Source organism: Doryrhamphus excisus, linkage group LG15 (genome assembly GCF_037039965.1).
Source record: "Doryrhamphus excisus strain RoL-2023G ecotype Guam linkage group LG15, RoL_Dexc_Guam_v1.1, whole genome shotgun sequence".
NCBI classification, from domain to species: domain Eukaryota; kingdom Metazoa; phylum Chordata; class Actinopteri; order Syngnathiformes; family Syngnathidae; genus Doryrhamphus; species Doryrhamphus excisus.
The window spans coordinates 5,367,719-5,383,100 of NC_136371.1; the positions used below are offsets into that span (position 1 = coordinate 5,367,719).

The following is a 15,382-nucleotide window of genomic DNA, read 5'->3' on the forward strand; positions in this document are numbered from 1 at the left end:
CATTGAAGACCTCGGAGCACGCGATCAGAGGCAAGAGTAATATTTATTTTATGTGTTGCTTTAGAGAACAGCAGGCTCAAGTCCTTTGAAGACCTGTGGACCGAGGGAGGTGGATGAGGTGGGTGGAACAAGGGAAGTTCTAAGCGGATTCACACATGATACAGTAAAGATTTTTTCAGGGTAAACTAAACTCTTAATGGAGCATTGAGAGGTTCAAAGTGAAAGGACAGAACTGGATCAGAGAGCAGTTTTTGTCCAACCATCTCCCTTGTCCTATTCCCCCTTGTCTAACTTTTTTGGTGTAACCCTGCTACATTGCACACACCAGCAGCAAATGTTTCCACTCCAGTGTGTCGCACTCCAGGGGCCTCATGAACATATGAAACACAGCTGTGAGAGGGGCTGAAAGAGAGGGGGCGGGTATATGAAACACTCCTAATATCCCATTTAGGGTTTGTGTTTGATCCCACTTAAGAAATTTGGTTCCAGTATCTAATATAGCTTTCAAAATCAGATCCTTTTTAATATTCTGTCTAAGACGCACAAACTAGGCTGAATGAAAACATATTGCTAATAGTTTTTGAATTTCCCAGTTCCAGTTTGGAACTCAAAGTGATCCCTTTACTTAGGGGATTTCCACAACGGCTAAATTTGCATCACTGTAACAAATGAATTCCATGACAACATGATTATCTTATTAGAAATGATGCACTTTTCCATCTTACTTTAACCCGTATGTGGTGTGTTCTTTTGCGTGTCCATCAGCCTGCAGCCTAATATGGCGTGAGGGATAAGTACAGTGATCTGAGTCACGGTTCTCACTATTCATCAGTGATACGGTTCTAGTTAGGCCTCTACTTAATGCCAAACTTAGCTTTAGCCAGTGGGATGTTATCAAACAGACACTTGTGTCATCAGTTTGTCATTGCACTGCTCTCCTCACCCAGTCGCATTCTTATCAGCAGGCAAAAGTGAAGTTCTACGTGCAGAGGTTTACATTTTTAGCCCTTTTGCTCTTGCTCGCATCACTCTGTAAGTGTGTCCTGACCTGTCAATCAGTGTCCCTTAAGTGACCAGCCAGACTCTCTTAAAGGGATACTGGACTGAGCCGTCGTTCGAGTAGAGGCGGCATCATCAGACTGGCCAAATGCTGATGAGAAACAGAGCATGCAGAGAGCCTGAAGTAGAAATTTAGAGGGGGTTTGGATGGGGGATCGGGAGGTAGATCTGCTGAGCTATGGAGGTTGTGAATGGAGGGCAGCTCTGTTTTCTATTTGTGAGGATTAGGTTGACAGATTTGTATTTAGTTTCTCCGAGCCTCAAGCTGCAGTTAATCCCCCTCACCTGCAGCCGGTCCGTACACCCCTCCTTTTCTTTTTGTCTGACCCTGCAGCCCCCTACTTCCTCTGTGCCCCCCCCCCCCCCTCCTCACTCCTGCCCAGTACAAACACTCATCCTGAGACAAGCACATGACTCGTTGCACTCTGTCTCCTCAGGTTAGAGCCTCACACTCAACACAAATCTCTCCTGGGCCAGGAAAACAGCAGGGGTCTCAGCTTGTCTGCAGTATAAGAAAAAGAGCCTGCGCAATCTGAGCTGGTTCACATATAAAGATTTTTCCACTGGGGTGAGAGGTTGTCCGTCATCACTTAGAGATAGCAATTACTCAGAAATTAAGAGCCATTACTACGGAAGCAGCTTGTCAAAGCCACTTAGAGACGATGGTTACTTTTGGTAAGGCTGCACATTAGGAGATATTCAGGGTCAGGTCAGGAGCACAGACCTCATCTCTTTGGATCTTGGCTCTCATATACTCTAACTAGGCCTTCACACGGTGAAACATGGGATGCAGTGCCTCCACAAACACACAGCATGCCTGCCATTAAAGATAGTGACCTAATAATACTGTTTCACAAAAAAAGTGAAGTGACCTCAGAATGGTGATAAAAAGAGATTGTGAAGTGGTATTCAGATTCAATGCACATACTTTGGAGTCTTATGTAGTGCTATTTTACACACATTTAGGACCAACATTGCATTTATGTATGATTCCAAATGACCTCTTCGTTGTGGCTGACCATACAGTATACTGTACCTGGATTGTCTTCTTCATTACCACTCACCCACCCCTCTGAAATGCCAAAATTAGATGCATGGAAACTACTGCAAATTATTTTTTATATTAGTTAAGTTTATTAATTTGTTAAGCCGAAAACCTGCAAACAGAAATGTGCAATTTTCGTTACAGCATACCTGTCAGGCAACACACTGGGAAAACTTATTTCTGTTTTCTCACTTGACTGCTGGGAAAGGAAACATCAAGATGGAGCTGAGTGAAGCACAATCTTTCACGAAAGTCGATAAACTTCGTGCTAAACTGTTGAAAGATGTCGCAGACGCCACAGAAGAAGACAAAGATGAAGAAATTAAGTCGTAAGATTATACGCTGTTACTGCTTTTCTAGCTAGCATTAGCTAGTTAGCTATATTTTCAATGATAGTTACTTCATATTAAGATTATTTTGGATTGACTTGCTTTTCATGGCACTGGTATTGGTTAGTTGCGGCAACAATTCAACGGCACCATGTGTTAAACCTAACATAACTGTATGTAGAGTTTTATTTTGGACTCGAAGGTCTAAAATGCTCATTATTAGTTCATTAAAGTGACTGAATGAAGCTGTTTTGGTGGGACAATGATTGCTGGGCCCTCTGAGTTGACAGCACCTTTAACTCTCGTTTGTAGAAATGTCAATTTAATGATGTTTACTCAATCTTTGACAATGTTGGTTGTACCACCATCAACCTCATTTACAGTTTTATATCTAGCAGGGAGATTTTGGACTGCATTGAAAATGTAATCCTGCAAATAGTGACCAGTCTGTCTAAAGATGAGACACCGGTGTTGGTGCTGCCTAATAGATCCAGCTGGGACAATGTCAGGTGAGATTTATAAATGATTTTACCATAAGAACATACTGTGTGTAATCCATGTAAATCAGAGGTGTCCAAACTGCAGATTGGGGGCCATTCGTTTCAGCACATTGTAAAAGTAAAATTAAACCAATGGCAATAATAGAGCAAAAAGGCAAAATGTTAATTCTGTTTACATTTTGTTATTAGTAGTTAGTAGTATACTAAGAACTAACAATAACACTAAGCTGTGCCACCTCATCTTTGGATTTAAGTATGCGGCCCTATGTGGAAGAAGTTTGGGCACCCCTGATGCTAAACACATGATTCTGTGTAAATAAATTCACAAATAGCCTTACATGGTTTTTTACTGGTGGTCGGCCCACCCAAGATGACCAGCTTGCTGTTTAATTTCCTTTATGAGGGGAAAAAGAGCACACTTTTCTTCTTTCTAAATTTGTACATGAATGTTTCAATTGACCGCGGGGGGTTGCCAGGTGTTCACAGCAAAAAAAAAAGAAAAACAGTACCTCAGGCCACAGAGATTGAAGCTGAAATAACTTCCTGCTGCTTAAAAGATGACAGAGCCATTTAATTAACATAGAGACTAATGTGGCTAAGATGTTCAGCAAAGAAAACTGTCTGGAAGGAGGGGCTTCTTACAGGTAGCTCCTGGCTGTGGGGGAATTCTGGATTGCTAACATGTGGTGGAGCACATTTTCAAAGCTGTAAAAGTATGTAAATTACAATGTACCACACTCTGTTTGTACTATATATTTAATGGCGTATTCCATGCATTTCCGCTTAAGGGCATTACTTGACATTTTTACATCTTCAGGTTTGACAGTGCCATCGGGCTTCAGATGAGTTCATCTAGCGCCCTCGTGATGATCAGGAGTAGCTGCCCAACATCTGCTACTACATTTTGTAAGATGGCTACTTTGTTGTTGTTTTTTTTTTTTTTTTACAGCTGACAGTCATCATCTCGCCAGTGTTGTTGTCACTTGTATTAATTGTGAGCATGTTTCCTCTTCTTCAAGCCCAGATTCTCAATATTCTCTCTGTCATTTACACTCTAGTGCAGAGCAACTCGTATGCAACAAAAAGGTGGTCAAAACTTAAGCATAAAGTACTTCCATATCAAGTCAAAATTTTGAAGGAATCTGTCCACTTTTGTTTACTTTTCCCCACACAGAGACATCTTTTACCACAACCCACAGCTGTTTGGCTCACAGCGAACAGTCGATAGAATAGTGGATGATGTGTGCTGCATGTTTAAGGTTCCTCGTAGAGCTCTGCGTGTGGTAATTGGGTCTATGTACATCCATGTTGCATTTACTCCCCTGTATATTTGCAGACTTTTTTCTCACCAAACATAGGATTGTTTTTGCACTATTTTAGTCATTTTTATATGTCACAAAATTTTGCAGTAATGCAGTGTACAGCATACAGTACATGTTTGTAATGGTAAGGATAAAGAAATGTGTTACATGTGTTGTTACAAGATGTTAAATCGGTGGCAATATAACATACAGGCATCTGTACAGTGGATGTCTTTCTTTGGGTGTCACAGAATGTCTCTATATTATATTATCATACTATAAAATAAAATACATACAATGTGGATACTTGCGATTTATAAGTGTGCTTGCTCAGTAGTCCGGAATTTAAAGTAATTGTGTAAATTTGACCTCTCCAGTTGGCAACATCCAAAGGTTTAATATCAGGTGATCTGTGTTACACGGAGGAGGACGGCACAAGGATCGACTGCCACTCAAACTCTGCTGTAAGTTATTTGTAAGGCGAGTTTACACTAAGTTACTTGATTTAATTGACCCAGATTACTCTCTCCCGTGTGGTCCAGTTTGGATATGCTGCTTGAAAACATACAGTCATGGAAATAATTATTAGACCACTTATTAGACCATCTAAATCTAAAAAGCCATCTAAAAAAAGTCTAAATTGGAATTGGGAACTAAGACATGCAGTGTAAATCCATCTTTTTTCCTCCTAAATTCAAAGCAGCTAAAAAAAAACAGTAGATGAGAAAATAAACCAGTTGTGAAGCTTTGCCTTATTTCAACTTTTTGATTGAGTCTAATTATTGAGCTTAAAGAATACTGTTTGTTTTAGGCTGTCGCTGTTTCATCAAACATAGCAGGAATCAGAAGTATCCTTTGGCACTTTTGTTGTTTATGTTTGTTTTGGAGGGCATGGGGACTGTGGTAATTGGCTGCAAAAGTCTGTGTTTTTCCTTAGACATGCACAGATGTTGTGTCATCTGCCAAGTTTGTCCTGATAGTTGAGAAGGATGCTACATTTCAGAGGCTTCTTCAAGATGATTTCTGCACAAAGAGTTCTCCCTGTATCATGATAACAGTACGTGAAGAAGTTTTCTATCATACCAAATCACTTGGGTAATAATTGCCATCATGTGCCCTCCTCATGAAGCACAGCTTTCCATTTTTGGCATCGTGAGCATGTGTGTTTTTGTGCTTTCAGGGAAAAGGCTTTCCAGATGTGAACAGCAGGTTGATGGTGAGAAAACTCTGGGATGTGCTGCATGTCCCAGTCTTCACTCTGGTGGATGCTGACCCGCACGGTACATCTACCCAATTTTACATCTCATACTTAACATAGTTCCTGTCACCTCACAAAGCATTTCACGTGTGTCCGCTACATCACCATGCCTTTTCAGGCTATTTTTCCATATGGACCAATTTTATCCAGACATTCAGTTTCTTTTCTCGTTGCATGGCAGTACACATGTGTAATGTCGTACACATATGTAATGCTGAACCCTGTTGATCTGGTATGTACTATATGTAATATTGTGTAATATGTCTCTGATTTTCCCAGGCATTGAGATCATGTGCATCTACAAGTACGGATCAGTGGTGAGTCTCAAGTATTGCTACATTTTTGCTCTCCAATTTGACTGCTTCAGGATCATTGCACTGTATGTTTCCAATTTGTGGTGATCTCATTAAGAACAAAAAATTGAGAACTAACATTAAAAGATCATATCGCTAAGGTTCCCTTGTGTTCTTTAACAATGTTGTAAACACATGTTGCCCATAAACGCGGAATACAAGAACAAGGCTGAACTTATATGAACTGTTGTGTAAAAACATGTTTCTGCGCAATTGTCCCACAGGCCATGTCATTTGAGGCCCACAGCCTGACCATCCCCAGTGTCATGTGGTTAGGCATCCTCCCCTCTGACCTCCAGAGGTTTGGACTCAACACTTGCTACTTCCTTCCGCCAGCCTTTTTCCAGCTCTTAAAGGGGACCTATGATGCTTATTTTCAGCCCTTTATATTGAGTTGTGGACCCATATAGAGCAGCTACACACAATAACCTGCACATAAAGTTTTCTAGATCTTCCGGAATCTGCACCTATTCCAAGCTGTATTTCCCTGGATTTCCAAAATGGTCTGTTTAAATGTATTCCACCCAGGCCCTCCTCCGGGCATGCCCACTCCGCTGTGATTGCTCCCAAAAATGGTTCGGAGCTACTGGTTGGAGACCAGGCCCATATAAGGACGTCTGGCTCACTGTCAGAAAAAAACTCTGCTACCAAGTATTCATAGCCATCCCAAATATCTTTCAGGGCTCACCTCCAAAAGTGCAAACCTCATTATCTGAAACTTTGGCATCCTTTAACACGAGAGTTAAACATTCAATAAAACAATATTTATAGGTCAGAAAAGTGGCAAATCATACAATAATAGGACCCCTTTCAGGGCAGTGTAAAAGAGGCTGGTAACAGAGATTTTGAGTCAAGGATTGCATGGGAATTGGTCCCCTGACAGCTGCATGAAAATCAGCTATGTGAACCACTGCACTATCAGTGTCAGTTTTTAAGTCAACTTATTGAAGTCCCCTAGAAATTCTATTGGTTTGCAATGTTTCTCATATAATCAACTCAAGCGAATTAACAAGTGTAGTTTATCTACCAACTGATAAGATACAGTTAAGTAAGCATGACAAAGCAAAACAATTCTGAGAAATGAATTTCATCCTTGAGGTTGCAGGTCCCCAGAGATGCACTGATCCCCTTCACCAAGAGGGATGAAAATAAACTCAACAGCCTCCTCAAGAGGCCATACGTGGCGGAACAACCAGAGTGGCTTAAAGAGGTACGAGGAGATAGTGACTTTTTTAAAATTCATTTTGTGAACACATGATTTATCTTTTCTGTTCTTCATTATCGGTGTTAATGTTTTTAGGTTACTTGTTTTTTGGAGAGCATGTCTCCACATGTGTGTTTTTTATCCTGTTGTAGATGGAGTTGATGCAGAAGAACAAATACAAAGCTGAAATACAGTCACTGGCAGCCATAGGTCCAGATTTCCTCACCAGCATCTACCTGCCAAACAAGCTGCGCTATGGAGGCTGGCTATGAGCTAAATGCTGCCATCTAGTGGAATTAAAGACATTCATAAAACTGGTTTCACATTATAGACTGTAACCAATTTTGTCTGACCTTTACTGACAAAAATACATTGTTTACGTTTATTTCACTTGTAATTGTGTTAGTCGTACAAGACTGATGGTTGTAATGTTTAATTATGTCCCTCTATATATTCTGAACATTAACAAAACATAAATTCTTAATTTTGGCTGCCAGATTACATAGGCTTGTTATTCATTTGTTTTATATCATCTTACAAGAAAATACAATTTAATATGAATTCTAACTTGTTTTGCTCAATTCATAAAAATGTGAAATAAGCATCAGGTAGCATCAGTGCAACTCACCAATGTTCTTCCATGTCTCCAGCTGCTGCGTCACCACTTTCAAGTCATGATAAAACAGGTGAGTCAGCAGAATTGATCCAGAACAGTCCACATTTTTATTTCTAATTGATTCTTAAAAATCCACTTAGTTGCATACTTGTTCTGTAGCAATGCATGTATTTGTCTGCAGATGGCTCCTCTGTCTTGAGTAACATTATTCAGCCGTAATAGGGTAGGGAGTCCTTCAGAAGACTTCCCCCTCCACTTGTCAAGGCCAGCTGACTGCTACCGAGTAGATAGAAGTAGTGGTGGTCTTTTCACAGTATCATCCTCTCTGATCTCATGCGCCATGTTTCGCAAGGCTTTTTTCCTCTGCTACATGAAAATGGACTGGGATTTTGTCAGGTCAGATATGACAATGTGGTATTATCGGGACAAGTAAGTTAGTACATGTATACTGTAGTTATGTAGCTGTCAAATCATGTAATGTCAGAGTTGAGGGAACTAGTTTGTGTACTAGCGGTAGACTTATTGTTTCAATGCCAGCAATAGTATGCACTCCTTCATGTTGTCCTATGTAGTTGGAGAGTATCTCATATGGAGGCAGTACTTCGCAGATGCCCTTTCCTGTCTTTGGGACCCAGTTCCCTGCATTTGGCAGGAAATTCATCACTGGTGAGCTACGCCCACAAGTGTCCTATGATTACAGACCTTGTCTCAGGATCGTTAGGCCGAGGTCTGTCCTCTTCCGCCTCTTTGGCCAACTGCTCACCAACAAGTGAGTTCCGGATACACATTTGAATGCATAATTTGTTTGACTTGATAGTATGTTGGAATGTGTGTTTTCTGCAGGTCCAACATGTGAAGTAAAGTCGCCTCAAGGCCACACTATGCCACTTGCTGGAGTCTCCAAGTGCCCTTTCTTGGCTGCAGAGATGGTACAGAAAAACATATTGAGAGAAGCCAGCATGGAAATACAGGAGGACGTCGCAAAAATGCAAACTTTACAAACTGGTGAGTTGTGCAAACCTCACTTATCATTGGATAACCTTTTAAGCAGTAATATAAAATGTGTTTTTCTTTCTGCTTTTTCCTTGATTACGGGGTCGCCACAGCGGATGTTTTAGATCCACATACTGATTTTTGGCTTGAGGCCTTCATATTCAGGATGCATGAGTAAAATGATAATTTTAAGAATGCAACAGCACCCTTTAGTGACACATCCTAATTAATACATAATGTTGCTTAAAGGGGACATATTATCCTTCCAGTGGGTTTCAGATAAAGTCTGGAAGACCTCAGTAGTGCTTGGGAGTGTGGCCAATCACAGCGGAGTCGGCCCGCCCAGAGGTGGGCCATGGGGTGGAAGAAATTAAAACACCGTTTTGGAAATCCAAGGAAATACAACTGGAATAGGTGCAGATTCAGGAAGCTCCAGAAAGCTTTCTTTGCAGGTTATGTGTAGCTACTCAAAAAGAGTCTACAACTCAATACAAAGTGCTGGAAAATTTTGCATAATCGGTGCCCTTTAAAGAGCTTTGTGCAATAAATGTGATGATCTCCAAGTGATATGAAATGATCAATTACAGATACCATGGAGGCTCAGAAGACCAGTACAGTGGCTTCAAAAAATATTGTTAAACCAATGGCCTCCAAAGCATCTCACCTTCTGAAGGATAATCTTCCTCAGGGTAAGGCCATTGCTTTTATTTTTATGAACAGAAAATGAATGAATGAAAGCATCCCTCCATAAGATTTTTCAGATAATAAAATTTTGTCTCCATCAGTTGTGACCTTCAAGTATGACAGTTTTTTCGAGGATAAAATAATCAGCAAGAAAAGGGATCACACCTACAGAGTTTTTAAGACGGTGAACCGACGTGCGCCTTCTTTCCCCATGGCGGACAACTACTCAGATTGTTTTAATGTTAAGACAGATGTGTCAGTGTGGTGCACCAATGACTACCTCGGTATGAGTCGCCACCCCAAAGTCACCCAGGCTGTAATGTAAGTTATCTGACCCGCTTTCAAAAATGTTCAATAGTTGATGATAAGAAAGAACTGTGCACTCAGAGTAATTCTATTCAATGTGTTCTTCAAGGGAGACTTTGGAAAATCATGGTGCGGGTGCAGGAGGCACTAGGAACATTTCAGGAACAAGTAAATTCCATGTGGACTTGGAACATGAGATTGCTGACCTGCATGGCAAGGATTCCGCTCTGTTGTTCACTTCCTGTTATGTAGCCAATGACTCCACATTGTTCACTTTGGCTAAAATGTTACCAGGTACATTTGCAATGTTTTGTATTTTAACATGGAACCATGTTAATAGGCATGAGCGAGTACACCACTCTCTATCTGTGTCTGTATTTGTTCACCCATCTAAATGATTTACATGCCTATCTGAACTCTGCGTGGGCGGACATAACCCGGAAGTGGGTACGGTTTAACCGGAAATGACTATTTTAAGTCTGAGATTGATGTGGATTGATCATAAGTTGCTATATGATACATATTGAGCATTATCTTTAAACACGAATACGGATAACCACGAAATGATGATGATGATGATGAGTGTCCAACTCATCCCTACTTTTTATCGATGTGGATTAATTGTTATAATGTTTTCTGATAACAACTAACATATTTGATGTAATTTTTTCAGGTTGTGAAATTTACTCTGATGCTGGCAACCATGCCTCAATGATTCAAGGTATTCGAAACAGTGGCGCCAAGAAATTTGTCTTTCGGCACAATGATGTCGGCCATTTACAAGAGCTGCTGGAGAGGTCGGAACCCTCCATTCCAAAGATTGTTGCCTTTGAGACGGTGCATTCAATGGACGGTAAACTCTCAAGCCTCACTTATTTTAATCTGGGATTACAAAAATGACAGCAAATTGTAGTTGTTGGACACCACTGCTAAGTAAGATAAACCATAATATTAAAAATACATTTCTGACATTCTCACTCAAAACTGAGTATTGTTTTTGTTCTTTTGTTTTCTTTAATAATATGTGCTTTCAATAGGGGCTGTGTGCCCACTGGAGCAAATATGCGATGTTGCCCACAAATTTGGTGCCATCACCTTTGTGGATGAGGTGCATGCTGTGGGCCTGTATGGGTCTAGAGGAGGAGGAATTGGTGACAGAGACAGAGTCATGAGCAAGATTGACATCATCTCCGGTACCCTAGGTAGGTTTCCATACAGCCAGTGAGGGGAAAGCGTTCAATGTCATTTTTCCAGTTGGATTTGTAACATGTTGCTGGTGTCTTTCCAGGAAAGGCATTTGGCTGTGTGGGTGGCTACATTGCCAGCACCAGCGCCCTGGTAGACACAGTGCGGTCCTTCGCTGCAGGCTTCATTTTCACCACTTCTCTTCCTCCCATGCTTCTGGCCGGGGCCAAGGAGTCCATCAAGATTCTCAAAAGTGAAGAAGGCCAGGTGCTCAGAAGGAAACACCAGATGAGTGTCAAGCTGCTTAGACAAATACTCATGGACTCGGGCCTTCCAGTCGTCCTTTGCCCAAGTCACATCATTCCTGTCCGGGTACGATTTAAGAAATGTTTATCTCTGCGAAGTACTGACTTCTGACACATGGCAGATGTTTATTTTCAGGACTTTTTATTTTTCAAATCACAGCTCTACCAGCCACACTTGAACCATAAAGCAAAAACTAAGGCTAATATTTTTCACTCAGAATCATTTTGTTTTTGTTTTCTACCACAAACACTTGAATGATAATGGAAAATTAACATTACTATAATTCAAATGAAACAACTTCAGGCCAAAATCAAAGGTTCAAAATATAATTATGAATTGTGGATGCACAGGTAGCAGATGCACAGAAAAACACGAAGATCTGTGACATGATGATGTCCCGTTATAACATCTACGTCCAGGCCATCAACTACCCCACCGTAGCTAGAGGGGAAGAATTGCTTCGCATCGCCCCTACGCCACACCATACACCTAAGATGATGTACTACTTTGTTGGTATGTGTACAATACCTACCATATATATATAATTTGTCTCCAACAGTAATGTGACTTTAGGATTTTATTCTCTGCTTGCTCTCCATAGACTGTCTGGTAAAAACGTGGAAAGAAGTGGGCTTGGAGTTGCAGCCGCACTCGTCAGCCAAGTGTAACTTTTGTCAACAACCTCTCCACTTCGATTTCATGAGTGAACGAGAAAAGTCCTACTTCACTGGACTCAGTCACATGATTTCAGCTGTAGGCTAGTATTCACTCTCCACCCATTCTTACTTAGTTCATTATCCAAGCAATTTATTGTACTGTATTTAAATTGATCTTGTGATATCTTGGTGCTGTGCAGACCGAGTCCAGATGCTATATTTGGAAAGGGTGAAGACATAAAGTGAAAGTAGATGAGTACAACAAGAAGGTCAGGCTAGAATTTGCCAAAAAGTAGAGGTGAACCGAAAAAAAAAATCAGAACAATATTGTATGGTCTACATACAAAGCTGCATTTTGTGTTCAGTTCTGTCGTCATTGACTTATATTTACATTTGTTTGATGATCTGAAACATTTAAGTGTCACAAAAAATAAGGAGTCAGGAAGGGGGCAAACCCTTAACATATAAATAGTTAGTTAATAGTGCTCACTTGTATAAAATATGAGCCAACATGGCCAACATATTTTCCCTTTAATTTAGTGTTTTTGTTCAAAGTTATGAAAGTGTGGTATAGTAAGACTCACTTCAAAGAATATAAGACAGTTGGGGCCAAGGTACTCCACCCCCCAAAAATCTGGATCATACATGTATTGTGCCATTTTTTAAAATTCAGTCTAGGCTGTTTCTCACAGTAGCAATTATTTCAATTATTCCAGATTCTGCTGCAATATGTTTTTTTTCTGTTACTTAAGTAACTTTCAGATGTATACAAAACTGGTGAGACCATGCTACTGTAAATGTCTGCTGGCAGGTTAATGATGATTTAACATCTTTATGCACCCCTCCTCCGCTATTCCTCATATTGGTCTGAACTTGTCATTACTCCGCCTTAGACAATTAGTGTCATGAGGATCAGAGACTGTTTAATATTTAATCTAGAAATCTATTAAGAAATAAGGAGCACGGCGCTATCTCAAGCATACTATTTATATGAGCTTAAAAAAGGAACATTAAAAATCACCTTCATTTAGACAAAAATTGTTTTACTTAATTTTTGAACAGGACAGGATCAATCTCTTGATGTCTTCTTGAAGGAGACTTGATATATAATGATCCAAGTGTCATCATCCACAATGTTTACTTGAAAAATGAACACATTTCTTTCCCTTCCAGTTATCCCTCACTTCACCAGCTGAGGGCGTAGTTGGTCTCAGTTTTTAGCCACATTGTCTTGCACCTCCCCTTTCTGCCGATGACTCATACTGTGCATGCAGTCCGAAGCTTTCACAATGAACCACTAGATGGTATCAACACAGAGCAGGATATTGTGTTTCCTCTCCAGATAACGTAGATATCACAGAGAGGAGTAAATATGCCTTCATTATGTTTTGCAGTACGTGCAGCACAGATATCAAATCAAATCTTGCCCACTACTTGAATTTATTGCAAGATTTTAACATGGAATGAGTAACGGGATCAAAGAGATTACATTTAAATTCCTATTTTGTTTATGTACGTTTGTAAACCGCGGTTGGATGAAATGTATTTGGTAAAAGACCTTCAGATGCAGACCCACTTCAAGGGAGCCGAAGCTCTCCTCCCCATCTGTCTGATCCCTGCATGCCCCCCACTGTGCATTTGCACATGACAGGAGTGCTCGCAGTGGGGCTTGCACGAAAAGCCCTCAGATGCAGAACTTGACACGCAAAACCTGGAATATTCTGTGAAAAAATGAAGACGCCTCCTCCCTCACACTCCCAGAGAATTATCATGTGGTCACGTTTTGGAGATCATTATGTAACCAGTGTGCTGTTGGAAGTGGAGCAGTCAGGTGATCATAGATATCATGCAAGCGCATCCATTAATCTTGAATCTTGAATGTTGCTGTAGTTACAGTTCTGAGACACATTAATTGCACACAGGGTCACAAGGGGCAGATGTGATTATTTAAGAAGGTCATGCCTCAGAGCCAATCCACCACATGCTATTGGGGAGAAGAGTTTGTGCAGTTTTCCAACTCATCAATGTTCTTCATAATCACAGTCTTTGTAAAGTCAGCCACTTCGCTTATTCCATTAAGTCTGGAAAGCACACTTAGTGTTCATCTGGAACAGCGATTATGTGGGTGTGCATACAGAGGCCACAGGCACAGTGTGTTTAGTAAATGGTGCTTAGGTGTTGGTGGCAGGTGCATAAATGCTGGTGAGGTCTGAGTATGTGCTTGTTGTTGGCTCACTGTGCAGTGATAATAATGTGTGTGTATGCAGGTTTAGCTAGATTCCTCATTCTGTGCTAATCCTGATGCTCTGCACATCTGCACACACACACACACCCCCACCCCCGACTCACGTGTGCAAACAGATGAGCTGCATGCTTGCTTTCCCCTCTGCACGCATCTCGCCGCCCCCTCCTTCTGACTCTGATTCCTCCTCATTCACCAAGCTTTACATGATTGTCCACATCATCAGTTAATCACAGGAATGATGGGTTTGTCTCACATCATCAGATATGCAGTACATCATGGCACTGAGGAGAAGAATCCTTCATATGCTCTTATGGTCTGAACACATTCATTTCATCAATTAAAAAAAAAAAACCTTTCGGGAAGATGTAGAATGCAACATCAAATTATCATCACATCACATGAATTGTAAAAACTAAAATAAAGCCGTTATCTGTTCTCTGAATGTTGTCTGTCACATCCATTACAGGCCAATCAAATCAACAAATAGAAACATTAACTACTTAGTGCTAACAAGACAAGATTATGAAGTCAGGAGAAGAAAATCCCTACACCAGGAAAGAGCTTCAATATCATTCTCATCTTTTTTTTTATGTGCAAATGTCCAGTTCTGATTAAAAATCCCACTACTGCAACATCAGTGCTAATCTATGTGGGGTTCAACATTGTTTACAAGTCAATTTAAGGACATCAAAAGTCCCACAGGACTGATGTATTGGTTTGTGCAAGCTAACTCTATATACTCCACAACTGCTGTACACAAACGAGTGAATATTTGACGAAACAAACACCCGTAGTGTTGCCTGTGCTGACAAATACAACACATACAGTAAAGTCTCGTTATATCGATATCGGTTATAACGAATTACTGCTTATTACGATACTATTTTCATTTCCTGGCAAATTTCTAGTCTTTTATGATATAATTAGTTCCGTTAGTACGATACCCGGTTATTATGATAATCCGGTTACTACGATGCCCTTTTCATCTCCCGCCAGCCAATTTGGTCTGCTTATATCGATACAAAAGCAGCTTAAATCAATCTTTAAATCCTTAAATCAAGGATTTCAATACCAAAAAAGAACACGGCGAACGGCTGCTTCCAGTCAACTTTATTTTTCACACTTCCAACACCAGAGCGCAGCACACACACCGATTCCCGCACTTCCTGGTTCACAGGTCATGCTCAACCCGCCTCACATAGCTGGCCAAACACATGCCTGCAACAGAAGAACCAACTGACATAGCATACACACCTATTCCAACGAAGACACAAGCGTACAAATACATGTATTTAATTGTGTTGTATTCAGATATCTTTTTATCGCTTGCAATAATCACTGT

General features: G+C 40.6%; 2 protein-coding genes across 2 annotated transcripts; both read left to right on the top strand.

Moving 5' to 3' along the window:
* Positions 1-2,318: 2,318 nt before the first annotated feature.
* On the top strand, positions 2,319-7,729 carry spo11 (SPO11 initiator of meiotic double stranded breaks). Its single transcript, XM_058052223.2, has 13 exons — positions 2,319-2,433; positions 2,829-2,942; positions 3,751-3,839; positions 3,953-4,019; positions 4,108-4,216; positions 4,612-4,698; positions 5,046-5,082; positions 5,182-5,291; positions 5,415-5,514; positions 5,772-5,809; positions 6,070-6,146; positions 6,944-7,055; positions 7,202-7,729. Exons 1-13 carry the CDS (start codon positions 2,324-2,326, stop codon positions 7,319-7,321), a joined length of 1,170 nt encoding a protein of 389 aa, XP_057908206.2. The 5' UTR covers positions 2,319-2,323; the 3' UTR covers positions 7,322-7,729.
* A 1,499-nt stretch (positions 7,730-9,228) lies between these two features.
* On the top strand, positions 9,229-11,990 carry LOC131104724 (5-aminolevulinate synthase, non-specific, mitochondrial-like). Its single transcript, XM_078796582.1, has 8 exons — positions 9,229-9,347; positions 9,444-9,663; positions 9,758-9,942; positions 10,322-10,501; positions 10,686-10,850; positions 10,937-11,205; positions 11,490-11,652; positions 11,741-11,990. The coding sequence occupies exons 1-8, from the start codon at positions 9,251-9,253 to the stop codon at positions 11,899-11,901; spliced, it is 1,440 nt and encodes a 479-aa protein (XP_078652708.1). The 5' UTR covers positions 9,229-9,250; the 3' UTR covers positions 11,902-11,990.
* The last annotated feature ends 3,392 nt before the right edge of the window (positions 11,991-15,382 follow it).

Bases quoted from the DNA above. Each gene is read 5' to 3' on its own strand.
- LOC131104724 (XM_078796582.1), top strand. From the start codon at position 9,251: ATGGAGGCTCAGAAGACCAGTACAGTGGCTTCAAAAAATATTGTTAAA. The intron at 11,206-11,489 runs GTACGATTTAAG...GTGGATGCACAG, and splicing joins GTCACATCATTCCTGTCCGG to GTAGCAGATGCACAGAAAAA. The intron at 11,653-11,740 runs GTATGTGTACAA...TGCTCTCCATAG, and splicing joins GATGATGTACTACTTTGTTG to ACTGTCTGGTAAAAACGTGG.
- spo11 (XM_058052223.2), top strand. From the start codon at position 2,324: ATGGAGCTGAGTGAAGCACAATCTTTCACGAAAGTCGATAAACTTCGT. The intron at 2,943-3,750 runs GTGAGATTTATA...TTACATCTTCAG, and splicing joins TCCAGCTGGGACAATGTCAG to GTTTGACAGTGCCATCGGGC. The intron at 4,699-5,045 runs GTAAGTTATTTG...TGTTTGTTTTAG, and splicing joins ACTGCCACTCAAACTCTGCT to GCTGTCGCTGTTTCATCAAA.